At 46.4% G+C, this 18,006-nt stretch overlaps 1 protein-coding gene across 1 annotated transcript in view; it reads left to right on the plus strand.

Moving 5' to 3' along the window:
• The window catches only part of Cdh3 (cadherin 3), a 50,342-nt gene extending 32,780 nt beyond the window's left edge, over positions 1-17,562 (plus strand). The window contains exons 9-16 of the mRNA NM_053938.2: positions 516-701; positions 3,010-3,251; positions 3,473-3,618; positions 4,538-4,762; positions 7,293-7,502; positions 13,894-14,024; positions 14,320-14,466; positions 16,709-17,562. Of these exons, the coding sequence (NP_446390.2) occupies positions 516-701; positions 3,010-3,251; positions 3,473-3,618; positions 4,538-4,762; positions 7,293-7,502; positions 13,894-14,024; positions 14,320-14,466; positions 16,709-16,918 (1,497 nt within the window). The 3' untranslated portion in view covers positions 16,919-17,562. The remainder of the gene's footprint in view (positions 1-515; positions 702-3,009; positions 3,252-3,472; positions 3,619-4,537; positions 4,763-7,292; positions 7,503-13,893; positions 14,025-14,319; positions 14,467-16,708) is intronic.
• Positions 17,563-18,006: the final 444 nt, after the last annotated feature.

An 18,006-nucleotide genomic window follows, 5' to 3' on the forward strand; every position in this document is an offset into this window, starting at 1 on the left:
CATGGTGGCTCACAACCATCTGTAAAGGATCTGATGCCCTCTTCTGGTGTATCTGAAGACAGCTGCAGTGTACTTATATATAATAAATAAATAAATCTTTAAAAAAAAAAAAAAAAACCAATAACAATTCCCCAGTCTATTACCTGCACCAAAGCTCCTGGCCAGTGCTGCCAGCACAGTGAGGCACCTGTCCTTGTGGCCATCTTTCTTGGAGCCTCTGCTCTCTGTGGCTATGTACAGCTGGGGTTTATGCATCCAGACTGGAGAAAGTCCCGAGTTTCAGGCTCCCATGGAGAAGGAAAGTAAGTCCAGAATGTGTGGCCTTATCCCCAGAGCTGTGCTGATGGTTGGGATTGTCTTTCCATCCCTGTGTGTGTCCTGGGGTCTTTATGGGCCAATGGCCCAGAACTGTGAAAAGGCCACGGGGCTTCCCAGCTGCTGGAGAGTGGTGCAGCCTGCCGGGATGGCTCCTCTCTGCTCCGATCTCACTGTGTCCTGTCCCTCTCTTCCCAAAGTATGAGGCTTGGGTGCCTGAGAATGCAGTGGGCCACGAGGTACAGAGGCTGACAGTGACCGATCTGGATTCCCCCAACTCACCGGCATGGCGTGCCACCTACCACATTGTGGGAGGTGACGATGGGGATCATTTCACCGTGGCCACTCACCCAGAGACCAACCAAGGCATCCTGACAACCAAGAAGGTAGGTCTGTTTGGGCCTCTAGGGCAAAGGGACCCCTCCTGCCTTAGGTCACTTCCCTTGGGCCATTCACTGGGGACTTCACCAAGACAGTGGCTCCAGGTACTGTCCTGATTTGGGCTTTTGTAACAGGGCTCACCAAAGATTTTGGGTTTTTGCAGGGGTGGGCGGGGATGTCCTGTGGATCGGAATAGTATGGGGGTGTTGGAGATCAAGCTCAGGGCCTTTTTCTTTTATGGCCTTGTTTTTATCAGGATAGAGGGCAAGATTAGGTCAAAAAGTCTTTGGGAACAGGGCATGGTGGCTTACACCTAAGATCCTGCACTTTGGAGGTGGGATCAAGAAAGTCAAGAGGTCAAGTTCATTCTCAGCTATGTAGCCAGTCTGAGACTAGCTTAAGCTAAAACAAAACAAAACAAAAAAACAAACCCAAATGAATAAACACTTGAATAAATTTGATCTTTGAGAGACAAGCGGGGTTGGGGATTTAGCTCAGTGGTAGAGCGCTTGCCTAGCAAGCGCAAGGCCCTGGGTTCGGTCCCCAGCTCCGGAAAAAAAAAATAAAAAAAGAGAGACAAACTCATGGACATAATGTCACTTGTCTGAAATCCCAGCATTTAAGGCACTTGCTCACCAAGGCTAGCATGGCTCACCATGTGAATTCAAGGCCAACCTGAGCTGTACAGTGAGACTAGTTCAACAAGAGAAAAAAAAAAAAACAATAATTAATGGTTCAAAAATATGGGCCTGGGTTGGGGATTTAGCAGCGCAAGGCCCTGGGTTTGGTTCCCAGCTCCGAAAAAAAGAAAAGAAAAAAAATATATATATGGGCCTGTTTAAAAGGTCTCTGGTTTAATCCCAGGTTTCAGCACTGAAAATCAACATGGACCTGATTTGGGCATTATGTCTTACTTGCTTACTAACATCAGAAGGCAGAGGCAGGGAGATTTAACGAGTTTAAGGCCAGCTTGGGATATACATACATACATACATACGTATGTACATAGCAAGACCTCATCTTAAAGAAAACAGAAAAAGGGCCTGTGTGTCTTTGCTTTCTTTGTCTTTCTAGTTCGCAGTAGAGAATGACTTAGTCTGAGTAGTTCTTAAAACAATCTCAGCCAAGTGCAGTAGCATTTAGGAAGCAGAGGCAGGAGGATCTCTGAGTTCAAGACCAGCCTAGTCTACAGAGGAACTTCTAGGACAGCCAGAGCTACATAGAGAAACCCTGTCTCAAAAAGCAAAGGAAGGAAGGAAGGGAGGGAGGGAGAGAGAGAGAGAGAGAGAGAGAAGAAGGAAGGAAGGAAGGAAGGAAGGAAGGAAGGAAGGAAGGAAGGAAGGAAGGAAGGAAGAAAGAAAGAGTACCAGGCCAGCCAGGACTATATAGTGAGACTCTTTATCTAGATAAATAAATAGAGCAGGGCCTTTAGTCCCAGTACTCAGGAGGCAGAGGCTAGATGATCTCTCAGTTCAAGGCCAGCCTGATCTACAGAATGAGTTCTGGGACAGCCAGGGCTGTTATACAGAGAAACCCTGATTCAAGAGGGAGAGAGTAGAGGGGAGGGGAGGGGAGGGAGGAGGAAGGAGGGAGAGGGAGGGGAGAGAGAGAGAGAGAGAGAGAGAGAGAGAGAGAGAGAGAGAGATTATAGAAGGAAAGAATTCTAAAGATTTTGACGTGTGAGCTGTGTTTGAGCACAGCTGCACCAGAAAGCACAGTGAAGCGGTCAGATGCTTGCATTTATTTGTAGAACATTCCAAGTACAGTGGATCCCAAATGTTGGCCTGGTGACACATTTTCTCTACTGGTATTCAGAACCATGAACCAGCAACCGAAACCAGCCTGAGCAAATTAACTCACCAGGCCCTTTTAGAAGTTGCCTTCCTCAAGAACTCAGCCGAAGCTTGGTTGATATATTAAACATGTTCTCCGTTCTAATTACAAACAGGTTTCTCACTCCGGTGACCACGGAAGCATCAGTATCGCAAGGGACACAGAGGGGGCCCTTTGTTTACAGCATTGGGGCAATACAGCATCCTACCCAGAGGCACCCTGGTCACAGTTAACACGCCCCGCAGGCTCTCAAGCCCCTCCTAGGGAACACCAGTACTCCATTGGGATCTAATCTGCTAGGCCTCACTAAGCCTTTGAGGTGGTCTGAGAGACCCCAGCAGATAGATGTTCTCTTAGGAAACGGGATTATGTCAGGGGTGGGAGTGGGAGGCCACCAGAGCCTTGTTTCTTTACTGTGAGCCATCTGATGCCCACAAGTCACCTCACAGAATGCTGCCTCAGATTCTTCTTCTCTCCTAGGGTTTGGATTTTGAGGCTCAGAACCAACACACCCTGTACATAGAAGTGACCAACGAGGCTTCCTTTGCAGTGAAGCTCCCGACTGCCACCGCCACCGTGGTGGTCCATGTGGAAGATGTCAACGAGGCCCCTGTGTTTGTTCCACCTTCCAAGGTCATTGAGGCCCAGGAAGGCATCTCTATTGGGGAACTGGTCTGTGTCTATACTGCACAGGACCCTGACAAGGAGGAACAGAAGATCAGGTACCTGGGGCTGGGCACTAGGTCAGCCAAATACCTAGGTACACTTGGTGACTTGCTCTTCTCCATAAAGTTTGTTCTACGCTGTTACCACCATTCTTACACCAAACCCTTCCCGCCCTCCATACTCAAGGCTAAAGGTTCTGCACTTGATCTGAGGAGGCTCTGGATGGTAACAAAATTCTACAGATGTTCTCCGTGACTCTTCTCAACCTTCTTTCCAGCTACAGCATCTTGAGAGACCCAGCCAGCTGGCTTGCTGTGGACCCGGACAGTGGTCAGATAACGGCTGCAGGCATCTTAGATCGTGAGGACGAGCAGTTTGTGAAAAACGACATCTACGAAGTCATGGTGTTGGCCACAGACAATGGTGAGAGCTTCCACCGTTCTGCCTCTGGTACCCAGACATAGGACACAGCATGTTCCCTCCTTAGCAGGGAATGGTGGTAGGGAAAAATGACAAACCAGTCTGCATTTAAAGGCCTGTTAGGGTCCTAATTTTCTAAATCCCAAGAGATAGGCAAGGTGCCAAGGACTCCCTTTTCTTTCTTTCTTTTTTTTATTTAAGATGTATTCATTTACTATATATATAAGTATACTGTAGCTGTCTTCAGATACACCATAAGAGGGCATCAGATCTCTTTACAGTTGGTTGTGAGCCACCATGTGGTTGCTGGGAATTGAACTCAGGACCTCTAGAAGAGTAGTCGGGTGCTCTTAACCGCTGAGCCATCTCTCCAGCCCAAGGACTCCCTTTTCAATCCATTTTTTGTTCACTAAAGTCTGAATTGGCCTGTCAGTTTCCACTAATGATTGATTGACAAGGTCTGCTGGGAATACCACAAATGATTAGTGGTGTTGCATCATAACTGGGGGAGATTATACTGTTCTGCCATTTGCTTGCCAAACGGCTTTGAGGCAGACTCCTCTGAAGCTTCTGGTTCCCTGAAGCTGATCAGTAAATGACTGTCCTAGCTTGAAGTAGCCAGCAGGTTTTACTCTGTGATGGATTATAATGTCTGTCTGAATGTAGTAGCTGCAACTGCTCTGTGATTTGTTAGTAATGTCTGCTGTGGTCACAGATTAAAGTCACGGTATGATCACCATGTATTTGCCATTGCCAGTTTGATCTACAATGAAGTTCGTGCCTGGCTTAAGAGGAGGATAGCTGGGAGGTAACCAGAAGCTACTTAGAAGCTGATCGAGTAGTCTTAGGGGAACTTAACATTGGTTCATTCACCAGCCAAGAGCAGATGCTGAAAGGAGATTGTATATGTAATTGTAAACAGGAAACCCTCCCACCACCGGCACTGGGACCCTCCTGCTAACACTTACTGACATCAATGACCATGGCCCAATCCCTGAACCTCGTCAGATCATCATCTGTAACCAAAGCCCCGTGCCTCAAGTGCTGAACATCACAGACAAGGACCTGTCCCCCAACTCCTCCCCTTTCCAGGCCCAGCTCACACATGATTCAGATATCTACTGGATGGCAGAAGTCAGCGAGAAAGGTAAGTCTGGTGATAAACAGGGGGCTGTCAGTTCAGCTGGGTAGGGGTCAGTCCCACAATAGGACTCACACACCTCCCTGTTCTAGTATCTGCAGGTCACAAAATTAGTGGTCTCAAAAATGGCCACCAGGTGTTTCCTTAGCATTATATGTCTTTGAAATTCCTCAGGAGCCCCTGTGGGGCTGGAGAGATGGCTCAGAGGTTAAGAGCACTGACTGCTCTTCCAGAGGTCCTAAGTTTAAATCCCAGCTCACGACCACTGTAATGGAATCTGATGCCCTCTTCTGGTGTGTCTGAAGACAGCTACAGTGTACTCATATACATAAATAAATGAAAGAAAGAAAGAAAGAAAGAAAGAAAGAAAGAAGTAAGTTCATTCCTCAGAAGCCCTAAACAGATAAACAGGGTTAGGTATGATTGCCTTAATCCCAGCACTCAGGAAGAAAAAAAAAAAAAAAGGTTTGTGGGTTCAAAGCCAACCTGATCTACTTAGTGAGATTTAGGGCTTTGTAATGAGACCCTGTCTCAAAAGAACAAGCAAACAACAACATCCACAATAAAAATGCAAGTTAAACAGAGAGAGATTTCTCAGAGGTTAAGAGCACTGGTTGGCCTTCCAGAGGACCCCGGTTCAATTCTCAGAACCCACATGGTGGCCACAACCTCCTGTAACTTAGTCCCAGGGGATCAGATGTTCTCTTCTGGTCTCTACAGCACTAGGTACACACGTGGTACACAGACATACATGCAGGTAAAACACCTGTATACATTAAATAGCATTTAAAATATTTTTTATAAAAGCAAAAAGCACGTTGCTCTTGTAGAAGAGCCAGGTTCGATTCCTAGCACCCACATGGTGACTCATAACTGTTTGTAACTCCCATGTCGAAAGATCTGACATCTTTTTTTGACATCCATAAGACATTAGGCACTCATTGTCCACATACAACATGCAGGCAAAACACTCATACCCATAGAATAAAATAAATGTTTGTTTAAAGATAAGCAACCGGGGTTGGGGATTTGGCTCAGTGGTAGAGCGCTTGCCTAGGAAGCGCAAGGCCCTGGGTTCGGTCCCCAGCTCCGAAAAAAAAAAAAAAGAAATTAAAGATAAGCAACCAAGTTAAATAATAATGTCTGTCTGTCTGTCTATCTGTCTTCCTTCCTTCCTTCCTTCCTTCCTTCCTTCCTTTCTTTTATTTGTTCGTTCTTTCTTACAACAGGGTCTCTGTGTATAGCCTTGGCTGTCCTGAAACTCACTCTGGACATCAGACTGACCTAGAACTCAGAGATCCACCTGCCTCTGCTTTCTGAGTTCTAGGATCAAAGGTTGTGTGCCACCACTGCCAGACTTATGATGCCTTTTTTAAAAATTTATTTATTTATTTTATATACATCATACAGTTTTCTGCCTGCATGTATGCCTGCAGACCAGAAGAGAGCATTGGATCACATTCTAGAGGATTGTGAACCACCATGTGGTTGCTGGGAATTGAACTCAGGACCTCTGGAAGAGCAGTCAGTGCTCTTAACCGCTGAGCCATCTCTCCAGCCCCTATCATTGTTTTCTTGTTTGTTTGTTTTTAATAAAAGGACAGCCAAGTTCAGTGGCTCACACCTGTAATCCCAGCACTCAGAAGACCAAGGGAAGTGAATTAACATGAGTTTGAAACCAACCCAGACTACAAAGAACTCTGCCTGTAAAAGATTAAAAATAATGAATTGGACCTGGGCAGATGACTCAGTGGTTAAGAGCACTGGCTGCTCTTCCAGAGGACCCCAGGTTCAATTTCCAGCACCAACATGGTGGTTCACAAACTGTCTGTAACCACGGTTCCAGGGTATCCTACACCACATTCTTCTGGCGTCTAAGAGCACCAGGCATACGTGGTGCACAGACATGCAAACATACATGCAGACAAAACCCATACACACAGAGAGAGAGAGAGAGAGAGAGAGAGAGAGAGAGAGAGAGAGAGAGAGAGAGATGTTGTGGTCTAGCAAGATTTCTCAGTAGACATAAGTGCAGCGCAGCTTGATGGAAGATAAGTTTGACCCTCAGAACCCAGAGGTTGAAGGAGAAAACTCATTCCAAAAAAGACTTGTTTTCTGATCTTTGTATGTTTATCATAGCACACACATGCCCACATTCTCACACACACACACACACACACACACACACACACACACACTCACACACCACAACAAAAACATAAGATGATATTTTCGAAAAAGAAAAGATACTAAAAGAATGAATTAATTCTGGTAACCCATTAATCCTTCTCACAGTGGTAAAGTTTTGCTCTGCCAGGGTTTTGGAGAGCTTCTGTTTGTTTTGCTCGTCTGTTTTGGGGATTGGGCCCAGGGCCTCGTGGACGCTGAACAGGTAGGTCCTCCATCACAATGCCACACCTAGACTAAACCTGCCTTTTGTTCTTTGGGTGCTGAGGCTGTTCTCAAACTTCTATCATCTTGTAGTCAGTGCTCAACCCGAATGACACCCCTAAGCTAATAAATCATCTCTCTCCAGGAGACACCGTGGCCTTGTCCCTGAAGAAGTTCCTGAAGCAAGACACATATGACTTGCACCTTTCTTTGTCTGACCATGGCAACCGGGAACAGCTAACCATGATCAGGGCCACTGTGTGTGACTGCCACGGCCAGGTGTTGAATGACTGCCCCAGACCCTGGAAAGGTGGCTTCATCCTCCCCGTCCTGGGTGCTGTCCTGGCTCTACTGAGTGAGTACCACATGCCTCCGTGTGCACCGGGGTAGTTAAGAGATTGTTCTCAGAACTTCTGAACTAAGAGGGCATCCATATTGTTCATCCGTTTCTTTCTCTTTTAGTTTTATGGGTATGAGTGTTTTTGCCTGCATGTTTGTATGTGCACTGGGTGTGTGCCTGAGCGAGCCATTATAGAGTCAGATCACCCGGAACTGGAGTTACAGATGGCTCTGAGCTGCCCTGTGGTTGCTGGGAACCGAACCTGGTCCTCTGCGTGAGTAGCCAGTGCTCGTAGCCCTCGTAGTCTCCTCCCCCAACTCATCCACTTCTTAAACTCTAAATTCTAAGAGTATCATTTAGTCAGTAGATGTTCCAGAACTTCTAGTATGTGCCAGACCAATGCCTCCCTGTCATGGCATTTTGAGGCCTAAGCAGTGGTTCTGGGCAGTCCAGGAATTTGTTAGAAAGGGAGACTTCCGGTTTCAGCCTCTTGCTCCTGCAGCTGGCTGTCCCCTGCAGTATAGGCCTGCTTTTTAAAGAACAGGCAGTTTCCTGGGTCTGCAATCCTGCAGACCTGCTGATCCAGAAACTTAGGAGTAAGACCTAGTTACCTGTGTTTTAACAAACCCTCAACAGCTTTTAAAACACAACACAATGTAAGAGCTACTGGACCAGTAGGCAGAAATGTTTAGTTAAAAACAAATTTCTTGGGGCTGGGGATTTAGCTCAGTGGTAGAGCGCTTACCTAGGAAGTGCAAGGCCCTGGGTTCGGTCCCCAGCTCCGAAAAAAAAAAAAAAAAAAAACAAATTTCTTTCATGACATTGGCAGGGAAGTGGATACAACTGGAAATCATTAGGCTAAGTGAAGTAAGCCAGAAAGACATTGCCACACGTGTCCTCTCACATGTGGTACCCAGACCTAGAATTCTATGTAAATATATTTATGTATGTGCATGTATGCATGTGTTTATACGTGAGTGTTTGTGGGTCATGAAACTAGAGTGGAGTTACAAGGGGAGGAAGTAGAAAAGAGGAAATGAATTTCACATAATAAGAATACAATAGGGGCGCTGTGTGAGGAAAGAGAGACCAACATAAGTGGGTGGTGGGGCCCGAAACAAAGGAGGACAAAGAACAGTAGCACAGGAATGAAGCTGATGTGATGAAACCCCTAACTTAATAATAAAATAGTAAAATAAATAAGTAAATAAATAAGAGCTGACCCTGGTGACCCAAGCCTTGCTGGGTCCCCAAAGTGAGAGTTCCAAGGCAAACAGGGCTGTTACACAGAGAAACTCTGACTCAAAAAAAAAAAATCTAAAAATAATAAAATAATAACAATAAATAAATACATAAAAATTTCTTGCAGCTGGACATGGTAGTACACAGCTGTAATGCCAGCACCCAGGGAGCAGAAACAGGAGTGAGGAGTGTTGCCACAAGTTTAAGGCCAGCTTGGGCTCCTGCCTCAATAATAATAATAATAATAATAATAATAATAATAATAATAATAATTTGAGCTGGATATGGTGGCATGTTCATAATCCCATCGCTAGGGAGAATGAGGCAGGAGAATCACAGGTCCATCCAGACTACAAAGTAAAACCCTGCCTCAAAAAACACATGCAAGCCCCAGATTTCTTTCCCTAAAAAATAGAATCTATCGCAGGTGCCTTTTCTGGCTTTTTGGCTTGCACTTCACATGCTCATAGCAGCCAGGTGTAGGTGTGGGACAAAGATGAGCCTTAACCACTCAGCACACTGTTCCCCAGTTAGCACACAGGCCCCAGAAAGTGAGGAGATGGGGCTGAGGGTGCAGCACAGAGAAAACTGGCACTGGCTGCCCAGGGAGAGTGGCCTCAGCAGCACAGATAGGACGAAGTTTAGCAGGCAAGTGAGTGCTGCCGGAGAGAGAAAGCCAGAAGAGGGACAGGGTTGGAAGTCTGCAGTTTTTTTAAAAATTTTTTTAAAGATTTATTTATTTAGTATACACTGTCGCTGTCTTCAGACACACTGGAAGAGGGCATTAGGTCTCATTACAATGGTTGTGAGCCACCATGTGGTTGCTGGGGTTTGAACTCAGGACCTCTGGAAGAGCAGTCAGTGCTCTTAACCACTGAGCCATCTCTCCAGTTTGAACTAGGATGAACAGAACAGGCCTCAATCAAGGAAGCCTGTAAATAAAGATTCCAATAAGAGAAGAAAAGCAACCATGCACATCTCCAGAAAACACCCTGGGGCAGGACTGTGCTCACTGTATGGAGACTGCGGTGGCTGTGCTGGGAAAGTAAGGGATAACATCAGAGGGTGTCATCATGGCCTCGTAGTGGGTCTTGTAGACTGCTGGAAAAACTCCGGGTTACTGGGAAGTCTCTAGAAGATCTGTAGCATTGAAGTGCTGTAAAATAACAAATTTTACGATATTCCTACTGAAAAGAACATGCAGGGCTGGAGTGGAGGCAGGGGACTGTTAGGAGACTGCTGCCATAGGTTACAGATGAGAGGATGGTAGGTGGCCACACCGGGATGGAGTAAAGAAAAGAGCTGGCGGGCTGGAGAGATGGCTCAGCAGTTAAGAGCACCCGACTGCTCTTCCAGAGGTCATGAGTTCAATTCCCAGCAACCACATGGTGGCTCACAACCATCTGTAAGGAGATCCGATGCCCTCTTCTGGTGTATCTGAAGACAGCAACAGTGTACTTATATATATAATAAATAAAATAAATCTTTAAAAAAAAAAAAGGAAAAGAGCTGGCAACCATTCCAAGCATTTGGGGATGAGCAAGTTAAAAACAGGATTTGGGGCTGGCCCTGGGGCCTCCTGCACCTTTCCTCAGCGCCCAGGCTCCCCAGCACTAATCAGTCAGTGCTTTGATGTTCCTTCCCATGAGTCATGAACCAGTTAGGGACTTTGTTCCCTGGGTTACAAACTTCATCAAAGTCCCTGGTGCTGCCTTTTGGTCTGTAGACTGTTGGATGTTTTTGCTAGTTGTTTGGTTTTATTTTCTGTCACTGTGATAAAATATCCTGACAAATGCTGGGTGACTCTGTCACGCACCTTTAATCACAGGACTCAGGAGGCAGAGGCAGGTAGATTTCAAGGTTAACCTGGAGGGAGTTCCAGGACAGCCAAGGCTACACGGAGAAACTCTGTCTCAATAACAAACCTGACAAAAGCAACTTAGGGGAGAAAAGTTTGTTTTCACTCCAGGTTCCACTCCAGAACTTGAAGTAGCTAGTCATATCTATAATCAAGATGCAATGACGCATCCCTTTAATCCCAGTACTCTGGAAGCAGAGGCAGGTAGATCTCTGTAAGTTTGAGGCTAGCTTAGTCTACATAACAAGCTTGTGGCTAGCCAGAGCTGCATCGTGAGATTCTGTCTCCAAAAAGGGATAAAGGAGGCTGGAACGACAGCTTAGCAATTATGAGTGCTAGTTGTTCTCCCAGAGAGTTCGATTCCTAGCACCCTAGCTTGTGGCTCATAACTATCTGTAACTCCAGTTCCCAGGGATCTGAGGCCCTCTTCTGACCTGTATGGACATCAAACATGTGCATGAGACACAGAAATATAAGCACCTGTGGGACAACAGAGACAGGATAGACGAATACTATGCTCACTTTTCTTTACTCATATATAGTTTAGGCTCCCTTGCCTAAGGAATGGTGGCACCCACAGTGGACAGTTCTTTCCACTTCAGGATAATCCCCACAGGCAAACCTGATCTAAACAATCCTTCCTTGAGATTCTCTTCCCAGGTCATTTTAGATTATGTTAAGTTGACAATTAAAACTAACCATCATACTAGTAGTAGTCACATCTTAGAAATTATTAAGGATAAGCAAGACCTCCTAAGAGAGCTCACTCCTATGTCACCCAGGTACTTAGACTAAGTTGAAATGAGCCCAGATTTCTATTTTAAGAGGATTGGGCCTTAGCCAGGCAGTGATGGCACACACTTTCAATCCCAGCATTCAGAAGGCAGAGGCAGGCAGACAGCTGTGAGTTTGAAGCCAACCTGGTCTACAGACTAGTTCCAGGACAGCACAAAGAATCCATGTTTCAGGAAAGAGAAAGAACTGGGCCATGACAGTATTAACCCAGGGACTTCACAAAGTATTGCTGCTTGATTGTACAATCAACTGGAAATCCAGAAGATAGCATGTGTCATGGTTGAATGAAACTTCCTTTATTGAGTATCAAGCCATGTAGCAGAAACTTTGATTTTAGTGAAAGAATACTTGCTTAACAGGCATGAACCCCTGAAACCCCTGGGTTCTATCCCCATAACCACATAAAAAAACTTGGTATGGCCAGGGCAGTGATGGCATAGGCCTTTAATCCAGCACTCAGGAGGCAGAGGCACATGGATCTCTAATTTCAAAGTCAACCTGATCTACAGAGAGTTCCAGGACATGCAGGGCTATAATGAGAATCCCTGTCTTCAAAAACAAAAACAGAATAAAGCCCAAAAAGCTGGGTATGGTACCAGACCCTGCAGGTCCAGTCACTGGGAAGCAGAGTCAGGAGAATAAGGTCATCGTTGGTTCCATCATGAGGTCAAGCTAGGGGACGCTATGACACCCTATCTAAAAAAGAAAAGTAAATAAAAGGGAAATAAGTTTGAACTATGATGGGGACTTGGGGAACTTCGATAAGGAAATACAGTTTCCTTTTGCCAGTTTGTTGAGGGAAGGGATCTGTCCCGCCAGACCAAATGGAGAAGTGAGTAGGTAGATACACATTAGCGCCTTGGGCGCCTGAGAAATCCAGCTTCCCTCAGGCCCCCAGACGGGGGAGGAAAAGAGATGAAAAGCCACATCTGGTCCATACCTATGTGTGCATCCTCAGAAGCCATGACCTCCCAAAGAAAGCTTGGCTCATCTAGACAGTGGTTCTAATCACCACCACCACTAATAACAACAACAATAACAACCACCTCAAACAGTAACTGCGTCAGCAAACGTGAGAGGGTACCCTATGACAGCCTGGCCTTAGCTGGCCAATTCTTCCCAGGCAAATGTTTTGCCAGTCTTACCAACTGTGTAACTGAAGACAGATCCCTTAAAATCCCAATTTAGCATTTGCAACTAGGTCAGTTACTACAGGGTATCAACATTAAATTACTTTACCTTTAAGTCCGTAGCTACTTATGGAAGGCAACAATGACAAGTATGGGGGCATCTGTTCCCTTAATGCCATCAGTGTGGAAAGTCTGATGTAGTAAGTGCTGTAGGGTTTTAGGTGGGAGTGGAGTCATGCTGCTTCCAGGAGGAGGAGACATTGAGCGGAGACCTAAAGGTAAAGCTATGAATGTGCACAAAAGTCAAAGGCTGGGGACTCTAAATATAAGTGGAGCAGGATATGGTAGTGTGTGCCTGAGATCCTAGCATTTGGGAGGTCTTGGAGGCAGGGTGTATTAGCAGGGTTCTCTAGAGGAACAGAACTTATAGAATGAATACACACAGACACACACACACACACACACCTCCTACACCTACATATAGGACTTATTAGAATGGCTTACAGGCTGTGGTCCAGCAAGTCTCACACAGACTGTCTACCAATGGAACATTCAAGAATTTAGTTGTTGGACTGGAAAGATGGTTCAGTGGTTAAGAGCACTGATGACTCTTCCAGGGGTCCTGAGTTCAAATCCCAGCAACCACATGGTGGCTCACAACCATCTGTAATGAGATCTGATGCTCTCTTCTGGTGTGTCTGAAGACAGCCACAGTGTACTTATATATAATAAATAAATAAATCTTTTAAAAAAAGAATTTAGTTAGGGGTTGGGGATTTGGCTCAGTGGTAGAGCACTTGCCTAGCAAGTGCAAGGCCCTGGGTTCGGTCCCCAGCTCCGGAAAAAAAAAAATAGAAAAAAAAAAAGAATTTAGTTATTTTTCAGTCCATGTGCTGGATATCTCAGCTGGTCTTCAGTATACACCAGAATCCCGAAGAAGTAAGGCTCTAATGCCAGTGAAGGGATGGACTTGCCAGCCAGAGAGAGAGCAAGCAGGCAAAAGGCAAGCTTCCTTCATCCATGTCCTTCATCTAAGCTGCCAGCAGAAGGTGTGGGCCAGATTAAAGGTGGATCTCCCCACCTCAGAAGATCTGGATTGAAAGTGGGTCTTCCCACTTCAAGTGGTTTAATTAAGACAAAACCCCTCACAAGTGTACCTGGCTGCTTGGGTTTTAGTTAATTCCAGATGTATTCAAGTTGACAACCAGGAGTAGCCATCAAACAAAGGGATCAGGAGCTCAAGACTAAGCTTCAGCTAGACAGTGAGACTAATCTGGGCTACGTGAGGCCCTCTCTGGAAATCAATCAATCAATCATCAATGCTCTGTGCTCTGGGGGTCCTCATGGTTGGGGGAGTGCTTACATTTCTCCACGCTTTCAGCCCTTCTTCTGGCGCTCCTTCTGTTGGTGAGAAAGAAGAGGAAGGTCAAAGAGCCCCTTCTGCTCCCAGAGGATGACACTCGTGACAATGTCTTCTATTATGGAGAAGAGGGTGGTGGCGAAGAGGACCAGGTGAGTCACTGGAGGGCTTAGAAGGTAGATTATGTTGACAAGCCCCAGCAAGCCCATCAGTCTTCATGCAGGACTGGCCACAGCTCCCTCTCCTGGGTAGGTGTCTAGTGCCATAGTCCCTTTGCCCCAGTTAAGTGGCTCTCAAGTCTGTCCTTAATTTGGAAGAAGATTGGGGAGTAAAAATGAGGGATTTCTGGGATCTCTGACCTCCTTGTAGAATGTCAGAGGAGTAAGATGTGACTGGTGGAGAAATGGGCACATTCTCAACCCAGTGGTCCCATTTGTTCTCATAAAGGACTATGACATCACTCAACTCCACCGGGGACTAGAGGCCAGGCCTGAGGTGGTTCTCCGCAACGACGTGGCACCAACCTTCATCCCCACCCCCATGTACCGCCCCCGGCCCGCCAACCCAGATGAAATCGGCAACTTCATCATCGAGGTGAGGCATGACAGGTTTACTGAGCAAGACCAGCCCTGAGTCAGGCACAAGCATGGAGAACAAACACTGGCTTTCTGTATTGACTGTGAATTCTAATCCTGGCTCTGTCCTCCAACTATGCGATCTCTGCATACTCGAATATCTGTGGGTTTCTCTTTCCTCGTCCACAAACTCCAGATTTCATTATTGAGCTACTAGGAAAATACTCCAGAGTCAGGCAGCTTAGGTTTTATTTGGGGTTTGGGGGTTTAAGGTTCTCTCCCTCTCCCTCTCCCTCTCCCTCTCCCTCTCCCTCTCCCTCTCCCTCTCCCTCTCCCTCTCCCCCTCCCCCTCCCCCTCCCCCTCCCTCTCCCTCTCCCTCTCCCTCTCCCTCTCCCTCTCCCTCTCCCCCTCCCCCTCCCCCTCCCCCTCCCCTTCCCCTCCCCCTCCCCCTCCCCCTCTCCCTCCTCCTCCCTCTCCCCCTCCCCCTCCCCCTCCCCCTCCCCCTTCCTCTCCCTCTCCCTCTCCCTGTTGGTTTTTGTAGATTGTTTTTAATTTATTTTTTTTTATTTGTGTGTATGAGTGTTTTGCCTACATTCATGTTTGTAAACAACATGTGCACGGTGCCCTCAGAGGCCATAAGAGGGTGTTGGATTCCCTGGAACTGGAGTTGTAGACAGTTGTGAGCCCTGTCCTCTGGAAGAGTAGCTGAGACTCTTGGCTGCTGAGCCATCTCTCCAGCCTCTGCTTTGCTTTGCTTGTTTGTTTGTTTGTTTGTTTGTGACAGGGTTTCTCTGTGTAGCCCTGGATGTTCTGGACCAGGCTCTCTGTAGACAAGGTTGGCCTCAAACTCGCAGAGACTCTCCGGTCTCTACCTTCCAAGTGCTGCAATCAATGGTGTATGATACTATTCCTGGCCTCTTGGGGGTGTTTATTTCATGTTTTTACGTTTTATATATGTTTTTAGTGTCTGTCTTCCATATCTGTCATGGTACACAAGTGAGGGTCAGAGGACAAGTTTTTAAGTTTTCATTTTATTTTCTGTTGGTGTATGTGGAGCTGGAGAGATGGCTCAACAGTTAAAAAGTATTTGCTGCTCTTCTAGAGGACTGGGGCTTGAATCTAAAAACCCACGGAGACTGACAGCATTCTGTAACTTCAGTTCTAGGGGTATCCAGTGCCCTCTTCTGGACTTTGCAGGCACTGCATACACATGGTGCATAGACACGTGCAGACAAAACACCAATGCACATAAAATAGATAAACCTTTTTTTTTTTAAAGATAAACCTTTTTTTTTTTTTTTGGTTCTTTTTTTTTGGAGCTGGGGACCGAACCCAGGGCCTTGCGCTTCCTAGGTAAGCGCTCTGCCACTGAGCTAAATCCCCAGCCCCTAAGATAAACCTTTTAAAAATAAAAGTAATTTTTAGGCCAGGCTTGGTGGCACACAACTTTAATTCCAGCATTCAGAAGGCAGAGGCAGGTGGATCCTTGTGAGTTTGAGGACAGCCTGGTCTACAGAGCAAGTTCCAGGACAGCCAAGGCTACACAGAGAAGCCCTGTCTCGAACCCCTCCAAATAATAATAACAGTAATAATAACAACAATAATTTTTAAAAGTTCGTGTAGTAGTATATGTCTTTAGTACCAGAATTTAATAGGCAAAAGCAAGCAGATCTCTGAGTTCAACACCAGCCTGGCCTACAGAGTAAGTTCCAGAACAGCCAGGGCTTCATAGGGAGACCCTGTCTCAAAAAAGAAAACAAAACAAACAAACAAAAAAAAAAACAAAATGATAATAGTTTTTTTTTTTAAATTAAGTACTGGACTGCTCTTCCAGAAGTCCTGAGTTCAAATCCCAGCAACCACATGGTGGCTCACAGCCATCTGTAATGGGGATCTGATGCCCTCTTCTGGTGTGTCTGAAGACAGCTACAGTGTATTCACATATACTAAATAAAGTCTTTTTTTTTTTTCTTTTTTCTTTTTTTCGGAGCTGGGGACCGAACCCAGGGCCTTGCGCTCGCTAAACGAGCGCTCTACCGCTGAGCTAAATCCCCAACCCCCTAAATAAAGTCTTAAAAAACAAAAATAATTAAGTGCATGTATCTAGGGAGGAAAGTGTCCATGTGGAGCTAGGGGGTGGGTCCACGTGGGGGTAGGGATGGGTATAGAGGCTCAGCAGGAGTACTGATTTGTCAGAACCCAGGCAGCTGGCAAGGGTCTCCATCCAATGTGTGCTGACTGCTGCTCTCTACTAACCTAGAACCTGAAAGCTGCCAACACAGACCCCACTGCTCCTCCCTACGACTCCCTGCTGGTGTTTGACTACGAGGGCAGTGGCTCTGATGCTGCCTCCCTGAGCTCCCTCACCTCCTCCACCTCTGATCAGGACCAGGACTACAACTACCTTACCGAGTGGGGAAGTCGATTCAAGAAACTGGCTGACATGTATGGTGGCGGTGAGGATGACTAGACTGGCCGGCCATGCTGTCCAGGCAAGAACTACAGACAGGTCACAGCAGCATCTCAGGGGAGCTCTCACTCCTGCTCCTGAGGACTCTGAAGCTCGCCAGGAAGTCGCCCGCAAAGCAGGCTGCATCTGACATGAAGGCTAGACTGTGAGCCTTTCAAATGGGAGGATGTGACTCTGACTTCAACACTGATCCCCCTCAGCCGATGCTGAGCCCTCAGAATGGACTGTCTAGAGGTCTCCCGCCTGCCACACAGGGCTCAGGGCAGAACTTGCTCTGATGCCCTTGGTGACTTTCTCCACTTGAATGGCTCTCTCTTTAGAAAGAGACCTCTCACTAAGGCCCCTTTTTCCTTTAATGCAGTTTTCATAAAGAGGCTCAGGGTGGGGCAGGGTGCAGACATCAGTCTCCCTTCAGGCCCTCCAGAAGAGAAGCCTACAGGGCACTGGCCCTGGTACATTTCTCTGATCTCCAGGTCTTGAGGCCTCACATTGGGAGGGATAAATGCTTTTTTTTTTTTTTTTAATGAGTATATCTAAGTTGTCTTGTATTTTTTTATTTTCCCTGATGTGTGCTGTAGATGGAGAGTGATGACAATCGTGTAAATGTACTAGAATTTTTTTATTAAAATGAACTTTTTCCCAGAGGTGCTAGGGGAGTGAATTTAAGACAAAAGAGTTAACGTAGTTCTCATACTATGCGTTATGTGAAGCGTTTGGTTTGGTGGGCTTTAGACTCTGACAAGCTCTTGCAAATGCCCTCGCTTCTCTCTCTCTCCCACTTCCCCACCTGTGGTAGATGCACTCAGGATTCACTTGCATGGCCTTGCAAGCTCAGCTGATCTCAGGGCTGAGGCAGAAATGATGCCTGAGGGCTGGAGGTAGGACACAGACCACCCTCCCCTTGCAGCTTCAGAGTTAGGGGAGAACCTCAGTTAACTTCCTTCTCTGGAACTGAGTGCTCCAAGCCCATATTCAGGACTTGGGAGGTGAGATCTAGAGCTCCGGAGTCTTGGTGAGCTATATAGCAAGCATGTCCACCTAGCGATGGGGGCGGAGGAAGGCTCGTGGGTGGTGTGCGTATGTAATCC

This window comes from Rattus norvegicus, chromosome 19 (assembly GCF_021556685.1).
Source record: "Rattus norvegicus strain SHRSP/BbbUtx chromosome 19, alternate assembly SHRSP_T2T, whole genome shotgun sequence".
Taxonomy (NCBI): Eukaryota; Metazoa; Chordata; class Mammalia; order Rodentia; family Muridae; genus Rattus; species Rattus norvegicus.